The 24,561-nt window shown below is 40.8% G+C and overlaps 1 protein-coding gene across 1 annotated transcript; it reads right to left on the reverse strand.

Moving 5' to 3' along the window:
- Positions 1–3,880: 3,880 nt before the first annotated feature.
- Positions 3,881–19,515, reverse strand: LOC130917317 (B-cell CLL/lymphoma 9-like protein). Its single transcript, XM_057838588.1, is given in 9 exon segments — positions 3,881–5,482; positions 10,150–10,404; positions 10,477–12,590; positions 12,672–12,808; positions 13,934–14,018; positions 14,124–14,298; positions 14,521–14,643; positions 19,205–19,475; positions 19,477–19,515. Coding segments are annotated over 9 exon segments (4,353 nt in total). The 3' UTR covers positions 3,881–4,328.
- Between the last annotated feature and the right edge of the window lie 5,046 nt (positions 19,516–24,561).

Here is a 24,561-nt window from a genome sequence, read left to right on the forward strand (position 1 = left end):
GTCAATCATCATTAACTTTGATAAGCAACTCCAGTGCACTGCCTGACGAACAAAGAGCAGGTAGTGGGTGGGAGGGAGGGAGGGGAGAGTGACACTACATGATCGGCTGGGGACAGCTCATCAAAATTATATGTCCAGTATATATATATATATATATATATATATATATATATATATAATTTTTTTAAATGGAAAAAAAATCCGCGATGGACTGAGGGCCCAAAGTTTGAAGCGCGAAGTAGCGAGGGATCACTGTATGTCTTTAACTCTATAACCTCCAACTTCTTCAAATACAGGCTTGAGGGTTTAAAAAAAGTCATGAAATCAAGTCGTCCCAAAGATACAGTTCTTGCGGAAAACGTACGGTCCCACCAATATCTGACAAACAGCCCCATTTATTTCCAAATTCCAGTGCTCCATTCATTTCCAATGGGAAAAAAGTACCCAATATTAATAAGATGTGAGCTGATAAGACTCCCAAAATCTACAGGAAGTGACCAAGGAACAGGAAATATCAAAGAAATGCCCTAAAATCAGCAGAAAATCACATGAAGTACCCTAAATTTAATAAAGTGACCCAAAATTAACTTGTTGCCCGCCTTTGACAACGGAAGACCTCCAATTGATTTGAACTGGAAGGACTAGCTGTTCATCTTTGAACGTCCCTCCATGTCAAAATGGATTGCACGTCTAGTTGTGTCAATGGCAGCCAATGAGTTAACAAGGAAGTGACCTTAAAATTCGGGCTCGGGCCTGCAAATCAGGTTAACTTATCGGCAGGCCGGTCGGGTCGGGCTGGATTTTTTTTAGGCCCGATCTAACTTCTAGCGTTATGTAATGTTAGCATACCGTACACCTATTCAGCCTGTTGTTCTCTATTGTATTTTAAATTGCCTTTTAAGGTGACAGGTCTGTTCTTGGTGCTGGATTCCGTCAAATAAATTTCCCCCCAAAATGCGACTTATACTCCAGTGCAACTTAAAGTATGTTTTTTTAATTTTCATTGCGCATTTTTTGGCTGGTGCGACTTATACTCAGGTGTGACTTATAGTCCATAAAATACGGTCATCCTTTCTTTTACACGAATCAGGTCTCCTCATCCCTTTACAGCAGGGGTCCCCAAACCTTTTCCTGTGAGGGCCACATAACTTTAAATGTAAAAATTTATTGTTTTTCAGAAAGCCACAATCAAATAACCCTTTCCGGAATCTTCACGGAACAAAAGTAAATAAAATAAAAATAATATAGTATAATATATAAATAATATAATATTAACACTATTAATTAAATAGATAATGACCAAATAACCCTCTCTGGGTTCTTCACAGAAAAAAGCCAGGAAATAAATAACACTATTGGGAAAAAAAAAAAAAAAAATCAAAATGCTCTCTGGTATTGTTCAGGGGGCCGGACCAAATGTGGAGGATGCCGTATATGGTCCGTGGGCCGTAGTTTGGGGACCCCTACTTTACAGGAAAAATTGCTGTGAAGCATGAAATTTCCACCCCCATGCTTCACAGTAGGTATGGTGTTATTTGGATACAATTCTTTCGCATTCAAACACAAAAAGTTGGTTTCTACCAAAGGGTTCTGTTTTTTTCCCGCCCATCTGACATTCTCCCAGTCTTCTTCTGGATCATCCAAATGCTCTGTAGCAAACTTCAGATGGGCCTGGACGTGTACTGGATAAGTAGGGTGGACACGTCTGCCACAGCAGGATTTGAGTCCCTGATGGCAGGGTGTGTTACAGACAGTAGCCTTAGTTACTTTGGTCCCAGCTCTCCCCAGGTCATTCACGAGGTCCCTCCGTCTGGTTCTGGGATTTTTGATCACTGTTCGTGTGATCCTTTTGACTGTACAGGGTGAGATTTTGCATGGAGCCCCAGATCGAGGGAGATTATCAGTGGTTGTATGTTTTCCATTTTCTAATAATTGCTTCCATACTTGCTTTCTTCACACCAAACTGCTTACCTATTGCAGATCAAGTCATCCCGGTGAGGTTCTGGTCTACAATTTTGTTTCTGGTGTGTCCTTTGACAGCTTTTTGGGCTTGGCCATAGTCGAGTTTGGAGTGTGACTCTTTGAGGTTGTGGACAGGTGTTTTTTTTTTTTTTTTTTTTTTTTTTTTTTTTTTTTAAATCCTGAGTACGAGTTCAAACACGTGCCAATAATACAGGACAGTGGAGGACAGAGGAGCCTCTTAACTTCATTACCCCAAAATTGAATCACCTATTTCTTATTATAAACATCCTGCAAGTTTGATAATCCTTCATTCTGTTTTGAGTACACTAATATACACACACACAGTGGGGCAAAAAAGTATTGTCAGCCACCAATTGTGCAAGTTCAGCTATTTAAAAAGATGAGAGAGGCCAGTAAATATCATAGATATACCTCAGCTATGAGAGAATGAGGGGAAAAAAATCCAGAAAATCATTTCGTCTGATTTTTAAAGAATTTATTTGCAAATTATGGTGGGAAATAAGTATTTGGTCACCTACAAACAACCAAGATTTGTGGCTCTCATAGAGCTGTAACTTCTTTAACAAGCACAAAAAAGTGCTTGTGCAGCGTAATCCGTTTCCACCGATATTTACTATTTATTTTATTCCACTGACAGCATGGAGGTTTCCCCAGCTGCTGCAGTAATCTGAGTCTGACGATGACGAGTCACGTCAATGTGCGAATGCACGCAGAAAAGCAAAACGCATGGACTCATTTATCCGTTCAATTGGCTGACATACTGACATGTGATCACCAGAGATAGTTAGCTCTGATTGGTTCAAATGTGCATGTTTTCTGATATAGCAAAAAAAAGGGCAATGCAACAGAAAACTGATCAAATCTTTAAAAGCAAGGAAAGAGTTAAGGTGGCTTATTTATCATATTTAGTTTTATTTGCTCTGATAGGGAGGTTCAGAACATCTTAGCTGTCAATGTGCACTTTGGACTTATTATTTGTTCATTTATGTTAGGCTACTGATTGATTTATTATTTAAAAAAGTCAATGTTTGCGCGATCTTAAGTCATTTTTACTTATTTTTGTGAATGTATGTTACTTGTATCTTTATTATTAAAAACCAACAAAAAGTAAATGTTTACATTTATCTTAAATTTTAATATACATCCTATGTTCTTAAGTACGTAGTTAAAATTGAGATTTGGCATTTAGTATATGTGGAAATGAGGGAAAATACAAATTAGGAGATGGAGGTTGGGGTTATAGCTGTTTTTAACTTTTATTTTGCAAATCATTGAAAAAATACAATTTTGAATGAAAATCAGTTTTTGTTTGTGTTATAGAAATAACTTACCAAACCAGTTTTCTTTGCATTTCAGTAGTTTTGACCCCCCAATTTCTGGCTCCGTGGCGAACTTCACGTCGGGGGGTTCCGGCAAGATATTGTAACCACTTTCACCCCTGGTCAAAGGTCAGATGTCTGAAATATGGTGATGCTTTAAATTCCGCAGCTTAGGCAGAGGTTTGTACTTGGGAGTTTTATTGTTTAAAAGAAAGCTTAAACAAATAATAATGTTGGTTGTTATGGACGGTAGTTTGTACCCTAGCGTGCACAAATTTGAAAATATAAACTTGTGGGGGGAGGTCATTCAGTTTTGAAGATTTACAAATATTTCAAGGGGAGCACTGTTTGGATGAGTCTTCACACCAAGAATTATTTAAGGCTTTCATTTATTTGACTGCAAATGTGTCCCGTCTGAGTTCCTCAAACAACAACCACCGTTCCATGTAAAACCCACCAAAGATTCTGACCATTCTTTTCTTTTAGACATATTAAAACACAGTTGTACAGAACATGAGTGCAAACAATCACAAATTGCATTTTATATACAGCAGGTATATATTATTTTTTTCATATATATATATATATATAACTCCTTTGCGCAGCAGTTTTTGGTAGTTGAAGAAATAGAGACAAAAATTACAAATTCGAGGCACTCTTATCTGCCAAATGATTCCCAACAAACAAGCAAATCTCAGAAATGTACATAAAGTATTTTTTTTTTCTAGAAAAGCGCTGCAGATTTTTAATCTCGGACCATTTTACAAGGCTCTTAAATATTTCAATGTACAAGTATAAAGTAGCAGTCCACCACAGGAAGCTTGTTACTGATGTTCCTAAGTTTTCTTCTCCCAAAAACAGACGTTACTAAAAAAAAAAAAAAAAGTGGTCACGCCAATCCGTGCATAATTTGATCTTTTCATTGTCAAATAAAAAACAGTGACTGATTGTTTTTTTTTTTTTAAATGTAACCGTAAAGAACAAATGATACACTAAGTACAATTATAACGTCGACGCTTAGGTGGATCAAAAAGGCATGTTGGTCATACCGCCAGGACCGTACCCAATGGGGCTGTCCAGAGACATACCCCGCTGTCTGAGAGACTGCGGTCCCATCATTCCAGTCTGCGTGTGGGATGGGGCCATCATGGGACCCTGAGGGGACATTAAAGCACCCTGGGTGCTAAAGGGGTCTCCCGGGATGGGCATGTTGCGTTGCTTGGCCTGCATCATCATCGCATTTTGCCGCGCCATTAAATTGTGCTGGTGCTGCTGAGGTGACATCATTCCTGTATATGGGCTGGCAGGATGGTGGAGAAGGCTGTTTGCCATCATGACTTGCTGTTGTTGGGGAACCATGCCTGTCCTTCCAAACATGTGTCCACCACGGCACATAGCACCCATGCCTGCACTGGACACCATCCCCCTGGTATTTCCTTGGAGGACAGCCATATTTTGTCCGAGTCCGCCATGACCCTGGTGAGGAGGCAGCTGCTGCTCTGGCAGCATATTCTGCAAATTGGCCAAGTGGGGGTTGGATGATGACATGTGAGGAGGACCGGAGGAAGTTAAGTGTTTAAGGAGCTGCTGGGGTTGCGGCCCCTGGTTTGGATTCTGGTGCGGTTCACTCTTAGGGAAATACTGGAGGGTGCTGCTGGGTTTATCAGAGGGAATGATGCGAGACAGGTCGAACTCAGGGATCCCAGAGTGAGTAGGTCGTATGACTTCACTCAGATCTGGGCCGTCTCCCATGGTAAGAGGCGGTAAGGTCTCTGAGGGATGAGGGTGGCGTTGGTGTGGGTCTTTACCTAGCAAGTTGAGGTGCTGAGGAGAAAGAATGTCTTCGCTGGACTGAGAAAAGTTTTGAGATATTCTGCCAATGGGAGATCGCATACGGCTGTGAGACGAAGGCTGCATGCGGGGAAAAACCGCCATCTGGTTTTGAGACATTGGTGAAATATTGCAAGGACCGAGGTCATCATTTCCTCCTCCCATCATGGTGGAAGTCATGAGAGGAAGGCCCATTGGGTTTGGGGAAGACAGCACAGGTTCCGAGGCATCATGGGATAGTTGCTGCTGACCTTGGCTTGGGATTCCCACGGGGCTTTGGGAATCACTCTGGGCAGCGATGGAACTCTGTGAGACCAGGCCCTGGGATGTCGGAGGGTTCCCAATGTTTCCTGTTGGCATAACAAATTTGGTAGGTTAACAGTTGAAAGAATAGTTTGTAAGGGTGTAACGGTACATGTATTTGTATTGAACTGTTTCGGTTCGGGGGTGCTCAGTTCGAAACGGAGGGGTACCGAACGAATTTCTGACGTAATGTAACCCTTACTTTTCAAGGCTGTGAGTTACAGTTTCTATGTGTAGATAGTATTTACTCCGTCTTCTCTACTATAATGAGGACCAACACGGTAGGACAGAAACTTCAACGGCGCGACAACGTGGCCGCCGCGAGAATGCAGTGAAACGCTAAAGTCAACCGTGTGTTAAACGCGTCCCAGAAGCGGCTCAACACGACGCACAAGAAAAGAACGGAAGAGTTTATTATTTGACGTGAGATGCGACCCTACTGCGTCAACACTACTACCGGTAGCTAGTATCGGGCAGACCGGAAGTCACTCGTGTAAAAATACGGTGGATCCGGTCGATTTTCAAACTAATATGCAATCGTAACCCACTTTTTGAGTCCATCAGATCTCTTGGGTGGTAGATCGGGGCACAGTTGACTTGTCTTTGTTGATTTACTGCTGTCTTCTCTGCTATAATAATAACCAACAGGGCCCCGTTTTCAATACAAAACCCTTCTACCACAACAAAACAAGTAGGAACTAATGTTATACAACATAAAATATACAATATAAATGAATACTACCTCACATTTGTAAAATATAATCACATCATAAAATAAATAGTAGCCCATTTAAATAAAATAAATTGAAATGAGCTAAAACACCTGTAATTAAATAATATGAATAATAAACAGATCCTTCTTGCACAATTATTAATTTCTGCGTGGCGCTTTAACTTGAGAAAATCCACCAATAAAGCTTTTGAAAACCGTTCATAAGAAAAAAAAAATGATTCATTGAGGCATTTCATTTGTAAAATTCATGTTAAAATGTTATTGGGACTGCTTTTCTCTTTAGCACAGGACTTCTTTTTTGACGTCTGAAAGGCAAATTGTTGTTGGATTATTATTTTTAAATACCCGCTACTTTTTGAGCAGAATTCTAGCTTTGTATAGGCAAATGAATTCTAGCTTTGTATAGGCAAATGTTCCCATTGTTGAAAGCACAAAAGTGTGTAATAAACAACTAACACATTTATATTTTGCATTGTTTTCTTACTGTACCGAAAATGAACCGAACCATGAGCTCAAAACCGAGGTACGTACCGAACCGAGATTTTTGTGTACCGTTACACCCCTAATAGTTCGATAAAAATTTAATCCTAAACCAAATCCAAGATCTGGACATGTGTTGGCTTAGGTCTACAGTTTTGTGATCCCCCCCCCCCCCCCCCTTTTTTTTTTTTGGGGTAGGTTTGATATTCTTAGTTTGACTGTTGAAATGGGATCTAGTGCTGAAACAATTAATCGATTAACTCGAGTATTCGATTAGAAAAAAATATTCGAATTTCGTTGCTTCAAGTATTCATTTAATTAAAGTGACGTTGTAATGGTTGATTTTGAAAGTGTTTACATTTACCGTAATTTCCCGAATATAAGGCGCACCCGTGTATAACGCGCACCACAAATTTACTTGTAAAATCTAGGGAACATTATTGAACCCGTTTATACGCGCACCCTAATTTTAGCACCAATAAATAGAAGAATACAAGAAAGCAGAGCTTGTGTACAGATTAGTGTTGCACCGATACCATTTTTTGGCCCCGATACCGATACCTGGCTGTGCAATATCGGCCGATACCGATACCATACCGATACCACCCTGTTTATATATATATATATATAATTTTTTTTTTTCTCCCCCAAAGAGCTACATAATTGGATGTGAAATCATTGCTATCAAGGCTTTGTCAGGCTGTTGCTTACCTTTGCAAAATAGGAAAAAAACTAGTACAAAGTATAATACTAGCCCAACAGTAAGAAAGTAAAAATAAGTTCATAATAATAAACTGAATGAACTGAGTAAACTTTTTTTAAACCTCTCAAAGGCCAAACAGTGCAACTTTCATGAAATTATTGTCACATTCTGCTGCTGGTTAGATTGTGTTTTGTTGCTGGGCTGTTCGTGGGGGCGTTCCTGACGTCGCACCTGAATCCAATGCAGGCTCATCAACGCATCATTTAAGCACGGGTGAGCTCCGAGAAGGCTGCTGAGATATTTGCTTTGCTGATCGCCATTTGACATCTCGCACTATAGTCTCGCTACATTTGCTTGTTACGCCCCTGCATTGGGTTTTTTCTGTTAGTGTGCTGCACTCGTTTGTAACCTCTACCCTGTGCAGGTATTTGAGTGTTTTTATTTTGGCTTTTTGGCTCGCTGCCTATCGTCTTAGTTAACCTTCGAGTTTGTAGTATTGAGCTTCGTCGACCTACTGTCACGGACTCCTTTTGTTATTTCTACTATCCCGCGATCGCGTGTAATTTTTTGTTTGCAATTAAACCCTTGTACATATCCCCCGCTTGTTGTCCGCTTCGAGGTCCAACCTTGTTTCCGCATTTGCGGACGCTAACAATTATAATAAGTAATAATAATTGACCACAGCATCCCGTCTCTCTTAGCCTCCTTTTTTCGGGAGAGGGGGAGTCCCTAATTTCTATTTCTGAAAGGTGGCAACCCTACTTTGGAAACAGTTCCCAAATTAATGCAGCATTTCTTTCAGTAAAAGACAATAAAAGTAAAGTAGACGTTATGAACTGACCAGAGATTGTTGCTCCAGTCCAGCGCCCTTCATCTGCAGAGAAGTCCTGCTCTTGCAGGCACAAACTCGTTGTGTTCGTTCACGTTTCATCTTCAAATGTTTTATCAGGTTCGAGGTATTGAAACTGGCTGATTTAACTCCACATCTCGAAACTTTCAGGCCGCAAATCTTGCATGCAGCCATTGATTTTAATTGACGGGATTTCTATTTTGAAATATTTCCCGACCGCCGCCATGTCAGCGCCAAGCGGCCTTGTCATTGGTCAGGAGTGGCTATTGGCCCGTTCTCATTGGTCTGGAGCAGGCCAATAGCGATAGCTGCTTGGTGTTCACGTGTCATCACACAACACAGAGACAGAGTGTAGTGAGCGCCAGGAGGAGAAAAAAAAGGCTGCGGTCAAATGTTACAATAATGGACCGGTAAATGGTATCGGCGTCGTCTTTGTTTGTACTCGCCGATACAGATACCACCATTTCGGGCCGGATCGGCGCCCCCTGCCGATACTAGTATCGGTATCGGTGCATCTTTAGTACAGATACAGAAATGTCATTTTACTGACTGGTGAAACACAGCACAAGCATAGCACATCGGTAGTTTAAAACATTACCGTAAACTGACAATATGTACGGTAATAATATGAGCTGACAACTTCTTCAACTTACCAGAATCCAGGAGAAAACAAAACAGATGTGACTTTTCTTTTAAAGGCTGCTGTATAACTTGCTCGTTTCATCGTGATGAATAAATGTTTCTTCCATGGATTGATACAGTAAAATAAAGGTGGTGATTTAGGTCGGAAATCAGAAGAGCGCATCGCTGTTGACAAGAATGTAACAATAGGAACTATTATTATTTGGATTTGAGTTTCCCGAGAGACAGATATAGTTGTGTTACGTTTTTTACGGTCCGAGTTGTGGAGCGTCAATAAACGTTGACTCAAATGAGTTCAAGAAACTAAATTCTGTGCTTTATGAAGAGAGAAAAAAGCTGAATTTAACACAGACGAAATCATTCGACCTATCAGAGTGAAGTATTACCGTGTAGCGAGTTATAACAAAATTCACCGGCGGAACGTATGTTGGCACGTTGTATAGTTCCCGGGGGAGGTATTTTGTTGAGGGAACAGCCGGAAAGATAGTTATATTCCGCAGGTTGCATGTGAGACAGACATTGCTACCATATTTTGTTGCAGCCTGAATGTCAATAAAGCAACACGGATTAGCTCCGTTGTTTGATGGTGTTAAATGGTGTTATACTTATATAGCGCTTTTCCACCTTTCAAGGCGCACATACTCCGCCTCCTTCCCTAGCTCGCCTCGACCAAAACAAAATGGTGACGTCACGTACCGTAATGGTCGGCAACATGGCAGTGTCAATTAAAAAAATCGGACTTTATACATATATATATTTATTTATTTTTTGTCTCCATCCCTGTACCCGTTTATAATGCGCACCATGATTTTACAAGTTTATTTTGAGGGGAAAAAAGTGTGCGTTATACTCGGGAAATTACGGTAGTTTTTTGATTAGGGTGGATACATTGCCCTCTGGTCTGCCTCATTTCACAAGCCTGAATCCAACTGCTCCCTGTTAAGACCAACATAAGCTTAGTTTTTGTTTGGGCTAATGTTTTTTTAATGCATTCGTAATTTAGTTTATATATATATTTAGCTGTTTTTTTTGTGGGAATATGAGTCATTTGAACCATTGATTAAGAGCATTAGAAAAAAAACGTTAGCATTTTATAGTATTTAAGCTAGCGGACTTTTGCTATGTAAGTTAGCCATTTGTTCTTTTGTTGGACATAGATCCTCATTTATTTATTTTCAATACCGTTTGAGGCTCAGCTCAGGAATTTTAATTTTTCACGTTCTTTAACCGATTACTCCATTATTCAAACTAACTAGTTCATCGAGTAATCGACTACTAAAATAATCAATAGCTGCAGCCCTAATACCTCCAATGCTGACACCAGGCAGAAGAGGTCGATCGGGCATCATCTCGTCGTCAGAAGTCGCAATTGTTTTGATTGCATCGTGGTAAAGGGGAGTGGCGCTGGGCAGAGCATACTTGGACATCTGAGACATGATCAGCGACAAAGGATTCTGTGTTTGTGGGGCATTGGGCGAAGATGTGAATGTCATACTAGGATTCATCGAGCCTGGTTGGCTATTTGGGGTGGAGTTGGAACTTCTAGCGGGTAGTGATCGACCTGCAAAAATATGTAAATGTCACCAAAACTATCAGGATAAATTATGCAATCAGATTGCATCTGAAAGAGTACCTGTTTCAGGGTGTGTTCCTCCATTACCTGAAGCCCCCACACCGGTAAGTCCACCTGGACTTGAAGGATCCGTTTTCGGAGAAATCCACGTAGGAGAGCCCATAGCCACAGTTGGGGACTTCAGCCGTCCAGGTGAGTTGGAAGGGGAGTGCAAGTCATGGTTAGAAGGCCCCATTATTTGGGGTGATTTGATGGAAGAAGAACAAGGTGTTCCTGCACCAGAAGCAGGGGGAAAAGCAGGGTGAGGACCTGGAGGGACAATAATTGAAGGAGACTTCTGTCCTGGAGCAGACGGTGATGGAAGGTGAGTTGATGCATCTCGTTGAAAGGATGGAGAACTAAGATGGTGAGGATGCTGGACCGTAGGAGAAGCCAGAGGGTGAATATTAACAGATAGGTCGCTAGAATGCCGGGGACCAGAACCTCCTGCTCTGAGGTCTGCAGTGATTGGCATATGACTGAGACGTGACGTACTTCCCAATGGATTTCGGCTTTCCGGCTCAGGCCCGTACAGCTCAGGGGGCTGCTGAGGATATGGACCTTCACCACTGGAGAAAGGGCCTTGTGTCGGAAAACGAAATGGTCCATCAGGTCCTGAGACCATTGCCATATTTCTTCTCTCATTTTGCGACGCTCGTATTCTTGCCATTTCTCCAGGACTGATAAACTCACCAAAAGGTCCCGCTCTTTCTTGGCCCCTTCTGAGCTTTTGTGACAGAGTCAAATGTTGCTGTTGAAGATTCATCTGTGGGTTCATGTTTACAGTAAGGTTGCTTCCGAGGGGAGAGTCCAATAAATCTCTGATCTGAGGCCCACCTCCAGGAGAACTCATCATGTCCCGTGAACTAGGAAAGTCCAAAGGATCCCCTTGATCTGAAGGTGGACCTCTCCCCATTATCAAATTGGAGAAGTCTGGTCCCCCTGGATTTTCCATGATTCTCGAGCCCATATTGCCATGTTGCCTCTGTGCAATAATCCGGTCCAGTTCAAACCGTGGAAGCCCCTGCATTTGTCGCTTCTCTGTTATCCGAAACAATTCCTCACGGGTTAATAAATGCTCTGGCTCATCCTGCAAGTGCTGTGGAGGGTAGCAGCCATGGAATTGACCTCCGCCATCCATGTTGTTTGGCATATTATCAAGCCAAATCTCTGGCCTTGTAGGCCTTTGAGGTCCTAGACCATCGACAGATAAAAGCCCCCCTGGACTAACAGGAAACCCTTCTCCACCTGGTGTCCCTCTCTGCATCTGTGCTAGGAACCTTGGGCGCCCAGGTCCTTCTTGATGCATACTTGCCATTCGTACGTTTTCGGCCATTCTTCCTCCCATCATGTTTCGAGAAGCCCATTGTTGATCTCCAGGCTTGCTATGATATGGGGGAGGTGGTCCCCTTATTATCATGGGACCTCCATGCAAGCCCATTTCAGTCATCATCCTCAAGTTCTGGGGACTTTGCATTTCTTGTTGCCTCCTCTTCTCCTGGTAGTACTCCTCTTGTAGTTTCCGCCACGCAATTTGTTCTTGATTAAGCCCTTCCGGTCCAAGTAAGGGGCCCATGTCTAAACCAGGTGAGGATATCTGATGATGAGAGTGCTGCTGTAGATTATGGTGATGGTCTATTTCCGGGCTGTGGGTAGCAGTGCTGAGCAATTGCGTTTGAGACATTATGGACTGCAGTGGTTCTTCAAATTTCTTTACGTTTCCCAGTGAGGCCAAGGCCGACAGTGCCATGCTACCGCAATCCCCAGTGTTCGTACCGTTATTGTCCTCAAGAATAGCGCCTCGCTCACTACTGCTGTTGTTAATCTCATTGGAAGCATTATTCGTAAGGTTATTGTTGGAGCCTCCCGTGTCACTATGAGGTCTTTCACCAGTGCCTAGAAATCGCCTCTCGATGTCTCTCAGAGTCTGCAATGAACGTTCCCTGTGTTCAAGCTGCTCCTTAGAAAGACCGCCTACATTTTCAGGGCCACTTCTGTTTCTTGTGTCACCCTGTAAATGCACGGACAAGAGGGAAGGACTCCCTGATGGGGAAAGACTAGGAACGGGAAGACCCTCATCGTGTACAGCTCCTGAGACTGAGCCTAAAGGTGTGCCTTTGCCATCTCCCTCTGGCCTATTGGGGAGAATAGAGTTAGAACCAGACAGACCACTTAGTCTGGTCTGAGGAGAGTCATTATCAGAGCGGCCTGCTGACATCGGAGTTCCCGCAGAGAGTGGGACACTGCCTCCAGCCGAGTTGGGTCGAGGGGTTCCACTTTTGGATTTAGGTGTGCCTGCGGGTGGAGAAGTGCTGGAGTTCACCTTCTCACCAGTTCTAAGCAGTGCATGTCCCTAGATGGGACAAAAAGAAAAGTTTAGACGCCAGATTGCCTCAAATACAATGGGTCCTCATGCTACATGAGTTGTGGTCAGACAGATGACAAAAAGATATTAAAAAATTGGATATGGCGGAAATCACAGACAAGACTGAAAAAGCAGTTTCTGCTCTTGCACCCCTCTTTAAAATAAACTGCTGTATTTTACGCCAAAAGAACTGTTGTGTTTGATAGAACAATATGTCTATATGCTGCAATAGCAGATTCATGGCGAATTAAGCCCCTGAACTATTTTTTATTTGTCCGTTTTACCCTGGAAACCCCTGTTTACAGACGTCGCGCAACCGCTTTTGTTTCAACCTAGCCATAAAAAGAAGGTAAGTAATCATATTTATTATTCGAAATGTCTGTCATTTTTAGCTTAGAATCATTAATTGATGTCTAATATTTAGTTTAAACAAAAAACGACATTAAAAAATTATTCACTCGCATATTTTAAACCTTTAAACAAACTACGTCACAATGAAAAAATTGGCGTCTGTAAAAAAGTCACCGATATCTACCTCATAACTATCGCTTAACTGTATTTTTTTCGTTACTGTCGGATTTTCCCCAATGTTTTAGATTATAAATATTCGATCCAAACAAAGAAAAATTGAAAAATAACGTTTGAAAGGGTAAATACATGAAAAAGAACATCTCGACCACTCCTTGTCTGCGATTTCTGCATCGCGTCCCTTGTTATATTACCATGTTTCACCCATAAAATCCCCCAAAAAATCTGGCTGTGGCCATTGCTGTGTCTTGACACTCGGTGATACATGCTTCATGGAGTTTTTGGATCGAAACAAGCTAAGTATGCGATATTATCTCGTTACAAGTCGTGGCGTCTGTAATTCTGCTCTCGTGTGCTCTCGCCTCCAGTTAGGGTTTTGCTGTTGAATTTTTTTTTTTTAAATGCCCTCCTGTTCAGAATTTTTCTTCCCCTAGAAAATTTAGATTTTAAGCTTTCCAATGATGTATCACACACGCATATCGGACAATTTTGAAATTTGGCCAAATTGGGGATCTCAGAGCGGAACTTCAAGTCACCTGAGTGTTTTCCGCCATATACAATTACACTTATTTGTTGTTGACTGACCTGCTCCAACTTTGTTCGTGGAACATTTTGCTGGTGGAATTGAAGAATGGAATCCACCTTCCCTTTCATCACTGCCTCTGCAGCACTATTGAACCACAAAACAAAAAATGAGTATTAATAAGTGGTATAATCTCAAATTCTACATTTTAATGCTTCAAAATGCATTTTAGATCTGTAAAGTGTAGCTTACCTGTTGGCCATACTGGTTGTGAAGACATACAACAGCTGCTGTGAGGGCTGAGGCGCAGGCGGTCCTGGCTTCAGTCCAGTTACTGGTCCTGGTCCACAAGCCACTACAGGCTCAGATGTGGCAGTCCCTGCAGGTGGATTATCAGATTGCCTAGGTCCTGACAGCCCTCGCTCGCCTGAAAATAAAGTACATCTTGAAGTTAGATCCATTTGTTGTTACGTGATGGAAGAACTAGAAGTTAAAGGACCAACAAAAAAAAAAATGGATGTTGTTAATCATGCTTTTTTCTGTACTTTTTGTACTTGTGCTGTCTTTCACTTAAGTGCTACCATCCAAAGAACAGAATAATAAACTGTTCACAACAGTATAAATAAAAACTTTAATGATTTGGTCTCACGTTGCGTGGTCAAACGAGGCTTGTCTTCATCGTCTTCGGTGTCGGGTCCAGAGCACCATTCATCTCCACTGTATGGCTGCTTCTTCTCCAGAACACATCGACGCTTACTGCGCGTGACACCCTCTTCAGCACATACAAATTCACACACAGAGTAAAACAAAAAGGGGAAATGTGAAAATAACAGGATTAGTACATGAAAAGGACAGCAGAGGGAGCTCCTGCCAGTGCAACCGCAGTGATTACTTGTTTGATTGCCAATGTTATGTTGCCAAGAGCCACAGGATTCTTTTTACAATAAAGTCAGCCATTGAACCAATTTGTTTGCCTTGGTCACTAGCATTGTCCAGCACAGTGATGTAAGGCTTAACTGAAGACAAGCTTGACCTTTATTTCAATTCTAAACTCTTGGTTCATCTGCAAAATCAAGATGCAAGTGAAAGAAGAATACATTACTGTTATTTATTCATTCTAATTTGTCCTTAACTAGCAATGTTTGCAATTTTAATAAGATGTTGCCAGGCAGAACTAGAAAAGAAATAAACTGAAGGTTAAATCGCTAGTTAATTCATCACTGCTTGAGCTCCCGGGTGCTTTTGAAGAGCAGAGGTAGGTATTTCTCAACCTTTATTGTGCAAAAGCACATATGTCATCATACAAATAATGATCATAACATCAATAGACTCCAATGACTTAATGCACCATACAAATAATGATCATAACATCAATAGAAGCCAGTGACTTAATACACATAAGACAGTTCCATGTGACCTCAAAAATAAGTACACAAAACACATCTTTTCAACGAGGGGGAACATAAAAGGCTACGCAGCCTTGCGAGTGAGGACACTCAAGGGTGTTTTCATGTAAAACACGTCAGTGCCGCTATCAGAAACCTTGGGGAAGTGAAGGGTGGGGGGGAATTCTGCCACTTCGCTGAAAGGTCAGGGCATTTTCAGTGATATTACGTTGACTTCCTGTCACGGAGGAGGTTAAGACTCGTCATCTGTAGGTTTTTTTAAGGTAGCTTAGAAACAGAGAGGCTAACGGAAGTGAACTTTTGCATGGATTTTAAAATATTATAATGTCTTCTAATGATACACTGCGAGATATTAGTCTATCTTACAATATGCTAAAGAAATGAAACGCATCACTCTGGGCTGTAATTTATGACAAAAAGCAGTTAAGGTTTCTGAACCCTCTGAAGTCTCAATAGCATTTCCATTCATTTGAAACAAGAGGATATGAGGTGTAAGTGTTTAGCATTAAGTATTTCTGCGATTTATACTTACAGTATACAGTGGGGCAAATAAGTATTTAGTCAACCACTAATTGTGCAAGTTCTCCCAATTGAAAATATTAGAGAGGCCTGTAATTGTCAACATGGGTTAACCTCAACCATGAGAGACAGAATGTGAAAAAAAAAAAAAAAAAAAAAAAAAAGAAAATCACATCGTTTGATTTTTAAAGTATATTTGCAAATCATGGTGGAAAATAAGTATTTGGTCAATACTAAAAGTATTGGCCAAATGTTTTCTGTAACTTCACAAGGTTTTCACACACTGTTGCTGGTATTTTGGCCCATTCCTCCATGCAGATCTCCTCTAGAGCAGTGATGTTTTGGGGCTGTCATTGGGCAACACAGACTTTCAACTCCCTTCACAGATTTTCTAAGGGGTTGAGATCTGGAGACTGCTTTGTTGCCCTGGCTGTGTGTTTGGGATCATTGTCATGCTGAAAGATCCAGCCATGTCTAATCTTCAATGCCCTTGCTGATGGAAGGAGATTTTTGCTCAAAATCTCTCGATACATGGCCCCATTCATTCTTTCCTTTACACAGATCAGTCGTCCTGATCCCTTTGCAGAAAAACAACCCCAAAGCATGTTTCCACCCCCATGCTTCACAGTGTGTATGGGTTTCTTTGGATGCAATTCAGTATTCTTTCTCCTCCAAACACGAGAACCTGTGTTTTTACCAAAAAGTTCTATTTTGGTTTCATCTGACCATAACGCATTCTCCCAGTCCTCTTCTGGATCATCCAAATGCTCTCTAGCGAACCGCAGACGGGCCTGGACGTGTACTTTCTTCAGCAGGGGGACACGTCTGGCAGTGCAGGATTTGAGCCCCTGGCGGCGCATTGTGTTACTGATAGTAGCCTTTGTTACTGTGGACAGGTGTCTTTTATACCGATAATGAGTTAAAACAGGTGCCATTAATACAGGTAACGAGTGGAGTCTCGTTAGAACTCGTTAGAAGTAATTAGACCTCTTTGACAGCCAGAAATCTTGCTTGTTTGTAAGTGACCAAATACTTATTTTCCACTCTAATTTGGTAATAAATTCTTTAAAAATCAAACAATGTGATTTTCTTTTTTTTCTGTCTCTCATGGTTGAGGTTTACCCATGTTGACAATTACAAGCCTCTCTAATCTTTTTAAGTCGGAGAACTTGCAAAATTGGTGTTTGACTAAATACTTATTTGCCCCACTATATCTCAAGACATAACATTGGGTTTAACACTCGCACTTATAAGTTAGTCAAATTATGTCAGTACAAAAATCGACTTCCTTTAAATAATTTTGCAACATCTAGTGAAAATGACCAAGTTAAAGAAAGTTGCTTCAGGTGTTTAAACCATAGATAGAAAGACTTGTGTTCTTAAAAGATAAACGTTATTATGAGTGAAAAGAATTTGATATTAAAACCCCTGTTTATGTTTTTATACTAGTGATGCACAATAATACATTTTTCAACCGATATTGATAACCGATAATTTCCTGCCCCTTCCACCCGATAACCGATAATGTCACGCCGATAATTCAGTTCAAATATGTAAAATTTTAAAGTATACAAAGATCAAATGTTACTGTGCAAAAATGTAATTTTGTGCTATTTATTCCGCATCAAATGTGAACAAGTGGTAAATTCCAACATCTAAACAATGGCAATGACAATGACATTGTGTAATGGTAAGCTTTCGGCAACAATTACGTAGAGAGTAAACACCCAAGTTGCACAAAAATGTCTGTAAAAGTAAGCCATTCCTAACATATATCACATTACTACACAGCAAAAACACACCTCCTTAAAACTAGCAGAATTGGACAAAACTGTTGATTGCGCACATTTGGAGGCTAAATCAAGTATATAATTATCGGATTGCATTATCGGTTGAATTTAGTTTTATCTGGATTATCTGTGTGACATCACAATTACCATTATCGGCCGATAATTATCGGTGACCGATATTATTGTGCATCTCTATTTTATACAATCTGTAAAATTAGTTCAGCTAGTTGGCTGCCATTGTTGTTGCCTTCGCAGGGCTGTGACGTCACTGGGTTCCGCTGCCGAGCTTCCAGAGTATGACTCTATCGACATAAATATGTCATCTGTTCAGCCCTTTCAATTTGAACCCGAGAGGAACATTAATAAGCATGACAGCACTCTAGATATTTCACAAAACTAGCAGCAAAAGCAAAATGAACAGTAAATGTCGTCTGTCTCTTTAAAGGGAACCTTGGACCTTAAACCTTCTAGGCCCTAATAAGCCACAATTGTTCTCTTTTACTAAAATATGTTATTAGAAACACATAAAATATCGCCATTGATTTAAAAATCCGTAATATTTGGTACGTTTTGATTTACGGAGGGCACCGCCATGTTTTATGCGTGCAATGGACGCCCAGGGTGATGACATAGTTTGTAAACCGTTACTAGACGAACACTACCGGTGTTCTGCAATTCAGCACATGCACACATCGGTTAAAAGCGGTGAGTACTTAGTAGTTGTGTTTTTATCGAGTCTTTTATTACCTTTTCATTGCCTCAAAATACTTTTTGCATGTGGTTCCCTCTTATACTTTTAAGCATTGTGTTTTCTTGTGGTAGCTTTAGAGCAGATTGTTGATCTGTTGACCACATTAGTTACATACGCATTTAAACCACCCTTATTTGATATTACAACGTGTAAGCATTTTCTTAAGGCATCTTTAGTATGTTCTGTCTGTATGCCTCTAAACAAAACGAGCTGAAAGCGCACGGTAGTCTTCGGGTGTCAAATTCACCTCTTGTAGCACGTTTCGCCGGTGTAGCACATTTTGGCAGAACACCGGTTTTGTCATACACTCGTCTTGTCCCGTCTTTCCTGTTCATTTTGCTTTTGCAAAATATCAACAGTGCTTTAATGCTCATTAATGTTCCTCTCAGGTTCAAATTGAAAGGGTTGAACAGATGACATGTTTATGTCGCCAAAATCATACTTTGCAAGCCCGGCAGCGTAACCATGTAACGTCACCGATCTGCGACGGCAACAACAATGGCGACCTACTCATTAAACTAATTTTACAAATTGTATAAAAACAAAAACATCAAAAGGGGTTTTCATATCAAATTACTTCAACTCATAATACCGTTTATCTTTTAAGAACTACAAGTCTTTCTATTCGTAGATCCTTTTAAGGGGGTTTATCGTGACGACGTGATGAATTTACTTACATTGACTGACAGTGCACATTTTATGGATTCCGCAACCGATCGTCACCAAAATGTGCATATCTCTACTCATTCTTACTCAATGTGACTCTTTGAAAATATCTGCAACATGGCTAAGAACCAGTGCGCGTAAGAAGGTTACAGATTGCTCCAAAACTGATTATGATCATTAAAATGAACCCATTTGTCTCACCTGCTTTGGTATCAGCTTCCTGACTTTTGGAAGCAGCCTGTCTCGGTTCATTAGAATCCACAGACACACTCCTCTCCCGCTTGCTTTTGGTTTTGAGCATCCCCCCGGCGCCGCTCGCCAATTGCCCGGCGACCTTTGACCCGGTGCTACTCTTGTTGCCTCCATGCCCCCCGGAAGCGAGGCGGTTCTTGGGGCCCGGCTGACCGGCGGCTCCCTGCTGCTGGGCTTGCAGGTTTACAGCGGCCATTTGAGCTCGTCCGTCACCGGTGACCTTGCTCGCCATGATTGGCCAGTTTATTGTCCGTGTGCATTTGATTGGCTGCTGAGTGAGGCTGAGGAGCGGCGGAGAAGACCTTTGCCAGAACTCACATTGCGATCAGGCAACACTGATAGAGAAATGACAAAAAAATCAGTTGTTATTTTAGATTTAAATCAGAGTTACCATTTTCAGGGCTGAGTTTGAACGATGAATTGCACAATTATCGTCGTCAATAACAGCCAATGAGTTAAACCAGGGGTGTCATACTCATTTTTGTCACGGGTCAAATCGTAGCTATGTTGAGGTTAGGGGTAAACCATACCTGTTAACCCGAGGCCGTTAGCAATCTTATAAATAGTGACGTATGCTAGTGATGTGTCGGTCGCAAACTAGCCGGTACAAAGAGCCGGCTCTTTGAAGTGAACGATGAGAGCCGGCACCCTCCCTCGAGAGCCGGCTCGGTCATTTTCCCTTCTGTCTGTCTGTCTGTCTGTATGTATAGTAAAGGACGACACAAGAACGCGGTTTGTAGGCCTTCAAGATGAGCAGAAAACGCAATAACATTTGGAGACATTTTAATTGGTTAAAGTCACATGACAATAGGGCAGAATGCCGTGCCTGCAAACTTAACCCCTTATAGCCGAATGTGTCACATTTGATACACTTAGAATTTCATTAATTTGAGACTAATTTAGAAATTTGAATTTTTTTTTTTTTTTAATGAAGGATGCAAGTCAACACATGCATCTGCAGGTTCCATGAGAAAGACTGGACAAATAATTACTGATTGAAGGAGCCGGATCAGCCCGTCGAAGTTGAAGTATTTAGTGTTCTTGAATGCAAATTTAAAATAAAGCAAGGAGTAGCTTATGTTTGTTTTGTTCGCTGCTTCTGTTGCAGTTACTAGTCACTATTTTTGTTATGATGCAGCATGTTTGATTGTTGTTGGTTGAAGTTTAATTTTGTTGCTTGTTTATTGCTTGGAGCCTTTTTAATGTTCAATAAAATAAGTAAAAAACCCTTTTCTTTGCTTGATAATTGTTGCTATTCACAGTCAGTTGAGTGCAATATTTATTTCACCAAGTCATTTATCAAAATATATGCTAAATTTGTCATAAATGTTTAAAAGAAAAGCTAAAGTTAAAAGAGCCGTTTGAGAGCCGAAAAGAGCCGGCTCTTTTCACTGAGCCGATCCAAATGAACCGGATCACCGAAAATCCCATCACTAACGTACGCCCTTACAAATTGGTGACTAATCTTACAACATCATATACTGTATAGCATGCAATATGAAACAAAAATAAAACTTAATTTTTCAAATAATATGAATTTACCATATAACCTGGTGCACTCAAAGAACAATATCTTCAGCTACATCATGATTAGTAAAATTCAACAGTGACTTTTGTTGTAATTGTATGGAGGACTTTTGGCAATTTCAATCAAGTCTTTTGATGGCTGCACTTCATGGCACTTCAGCTCGCAATTCAGTTTGACTTGAACGTAGTTCGTTTGTGTGTCCAATTATAAATTAAAAAGGTCAATTGATAAAATTAACTTACCGATACAATCTTTGAGTCAGGGAACATTTCTTTTGCTAATTCTGAGAAGTGATCAGCAATAGTTGCGGGCAAATTGTGTTAGGCAACAAATAGGCAGAGAAAATCTCCGCTTTTGTCACTTTTCATTCTGCAGACTTCATCTTCATGACCAGTGTTGTTAATTTTACTTTTAAAAAGTAATTAATTAGTTAGAACTTACTTCTCCCAAAAAGTTATCGAGTTAGTAACTCAGTTACCTGAATTTAAGAGAAGTTAGTTACTTGGCAAAGTAACTGGTGTTACCTTTCATGTTTTTTTTTTTTTTTAATTTTCCCAAAAAAAAAAAAAAAAAAAAAAACCCCAAAAAAAACCAAAAAAAAAAACAATAACAACATAGTGACCTTTGCTATGTTTGGAAGTCATTTATTGTTGTGAATCAATCGTTAAAGTTAAAATTGCCCCCGTTTTTGCATTAAGTTCCCTTCTGTCTACTTTCGACATGTGAAAGTTTGAAAACTGTTTCATCATTTAAAGACAGATTCAAGTCAAGATTTTGACGATTTAGGAGAATTTTAGATAAAAAGTTACTTAGGTTAGTTAGGAAGGTTCACTACAACAGAGCCTTTCTGAGAAGTCTACTGCTTTAAAATGGCGGCTGTTTGCCAGTGCCGCCGACGCCGAGTCTGTCATTTCCCATGTAGTTCTATATGCATGTGATATCTAGGCGTAGATTGTAGGCTGTCGGATACAGTTAGGAAGTATTGGAGCCACCTAGCCTAGCATCGCATATGCTACAGCGTCACAACAAACCCTCTTCTCTCTCCGTGTCTGACTTTTCTCGCGTCATTCAACCAACGTAACGCATAGTAACTAGTGATGCACGATAATACATTTTTCAACCGATACCGATAACCGATAATTTCCTCCTCATTCCAACCGATAACCGATAATGTCAAGCCGATAATTCTATTAAAAGAGTTATGTAAAATTTTAAAGTACACACAAAAGACAATATTACTGTGCAAAAATATAATTTATTGCTCTTTTTTTCAACATAAAATATGAACAAGTCGTCAATTCAAACATCTAAATAATGACAGATTGTCTAACATTGTGTAATGGTAAACTTTTGGCAACAATTACTTACAGAGTAAATACCTAAGTTGCACAAAAATGCCTTTAAAAGTAAGCCATTCCTAACATATATAACATTAATACACTGCAAAACACACCTCCTTAAAACTAGTCAGTTTTAAGTGTAAATCTATTGACAATAAGTGAAATTATCTGCCATCGCTTCAATTGTATTTCTCTCAGATTTCTTGGAAGAAAAATAGCTAGCTGAAAATAATCTTAACAGCCTTGTTTTAAGCAATACATTATTATACTTAATCCTAAAAAAACAAAAACTTGGAAGAAGGAAAGATTTTGAATAATATTTGTGGCTACAGAATGTTGATTTAAGAATTTGATTATCCACTGTGACTGTAATTGATCAGAGAAATAAGTTAAATAATTTGAAAAGTGATTGCTAATGTTATATGCTTTGTTGCACACTGTGAAAATGATTAACTCAAACGAGCGAGATGTCATGTACCCATTCAGCAGCGCTTTGTTTACATTTGCGGCTTTCGCGACATTTGCTTTACAGCAGCTAAACTGACACACGGCAGGACTATTTGGACGGAGTTGGAGCTTGCATCCGCGTGCGTGTTGTTTTGTGCCTGAGTTTTGTTAAGCCGAAAATAAAGGCAGCGTTACAAAGTCATCTGACCGCTCGTCATTTTACATACTGGATGCATTATTGGCTGGCTGACTTCGTTTTCTCCATGTTAAATTATCATCGAACCACTGTGCCGTCATGATAAGTTTGCTTACTGGACATCACTTTTTCATGAAGAATGGTGGTCCTTTAAAATGCATTATTTTTTTATCCAGGGCTTTGGTTCTCGGAACATTTCGGTAAAAAAAACAAACCGTGTCTCGTCTCGGCGGCGGCAACTACGTCCGTACTGGATAATCCGCCCGCCCTGACTGGTTCGCCGCGGCGTATTCGGGTCCTGGCTCTGCTCGCACGCCGTGGGGGAACGCTCGAGAAAGCGGGGTGTTCGCCGGAGGTCCTGAAGCCGGGAAATCGGGCTCGGCTCGGCCCGGCCTGCCCCGCCTATGGCGAGGCGGCCTGCCGGACCGGCCAGAGTGGCGGGCTCCGTCGGAAGACGGCTACTTGCCGACTATCGGTCTACAGTCGTGCCGGTGTTTAGCCTTAGATGCAAATTTACCACCCGCCTTGGGCTGCATCCCCAAACAGCCCGACTCTGTATTGTCACAAGCCCCGTAGTTTAGCTTGTGTTTACAATAGCCTTAGCATTCCCGCTAACAGCAGCCTCGTATTCGTTCCAAAAATCTTTGTGACGCAGTTTTAAACGGCTGCTGGGTTAGTGGTTTTGAGTGAGGACGCTTTCTTTCTGCCTGGAACTTCTACGGTACATGTTTCGCAGATGGCGAGAGCGTCGTTTTTTTAGTAACAGCCGCCATAATATTCAACTACTTCTTGTCGTGTAACTCCGCCTCCTCAACCCCTCCTCCCTCAGGGGCTTCAGAGAGGGGAGGGGTTGAGGAGGCGGCGTGCTGAATTCTTCGGTTGCGCACATTTGGAGGCTAAATCAAGTATATAATTATCGGATTGCATTATCGGTTGAATTTTTTTATTATCTGGATTATCTGTGTGACGTCATAATTGCTATTATCGGACGATAATTATCGGTGACCGATATTATCGTGTATCTTTAATAGTAACGCACATTGTCTCGTTGCCGAAACGGTAACGAAATCTGAATGGAGAAAAAAAAAGGTAATGCAGGAAAAACGTACAGATTTTGAACTTACGCCGTACACATTTAAAAAAGCTCACTTGTACAAATTACGTCGAAACCGTACAACTTGAAAGTTATGGTTAAACCCAGGGGTGAAAGAGGGCCAGAACGGTCAGGAACGCAGTCGGAATGCTGTTCCAATACACGGTATTATTTATTTTATTCCACGGACGGCATGCCGGTTTCCCTAGCTGCTGCAGTTATAGTCACGTCAATGTGCGAATGCACGCAGCAAAGCAAAATGCCTGGACTCATTTATACATTCAATTGGCTGACATACTGACATGTGATCAGCAGAGATAGTTAGCTCTGATTGGTTCAAATGTGCATGTTTTCTGGAATAGCAACCAAAAAAAAAAAAAAAAGTTTTTTTGAATTGATTTGACAAAAAAGGGCAATGCAACAGAAAATGGATTAAATCTTTAAGAGCAAGGAAAGAGTTGAGGAGGCTTATTTGTCATATTTAGTTTTATTTGCTCTGATGGGGAGGTTCAGAACATCTTAGCTGTCAATGTGCACTTTGGACTTATATTTGTTCATTTATGTAAGGCTACTTATTCATTTCCATATGATTTTAAAAAAGTCAATGTTTGCGCGATCTTAAAAATACATTCCATTTCACTCTGCATAATATAAGTCATTTGTATTTTTCTGAATGTATGTTACTTATATATTTATTATAAA

Source organism: Corythoichthys intestinalis, chromosome 6 (assembly GCF_030265065.1).
Source record: "Corythoichthys intestinalis isolate RoL2023-P3 chromosome 6, ASM3026506v1, whole genome shotgun sequence".
NCBI classification, from domain to species: domain Eukaryota; kingdom Metazoa; phylum Chordata; class Actinopteri; order Syngnathiformes; family Syngnathidae; genus Corythoichthys; species Corythoichthys intestinalis.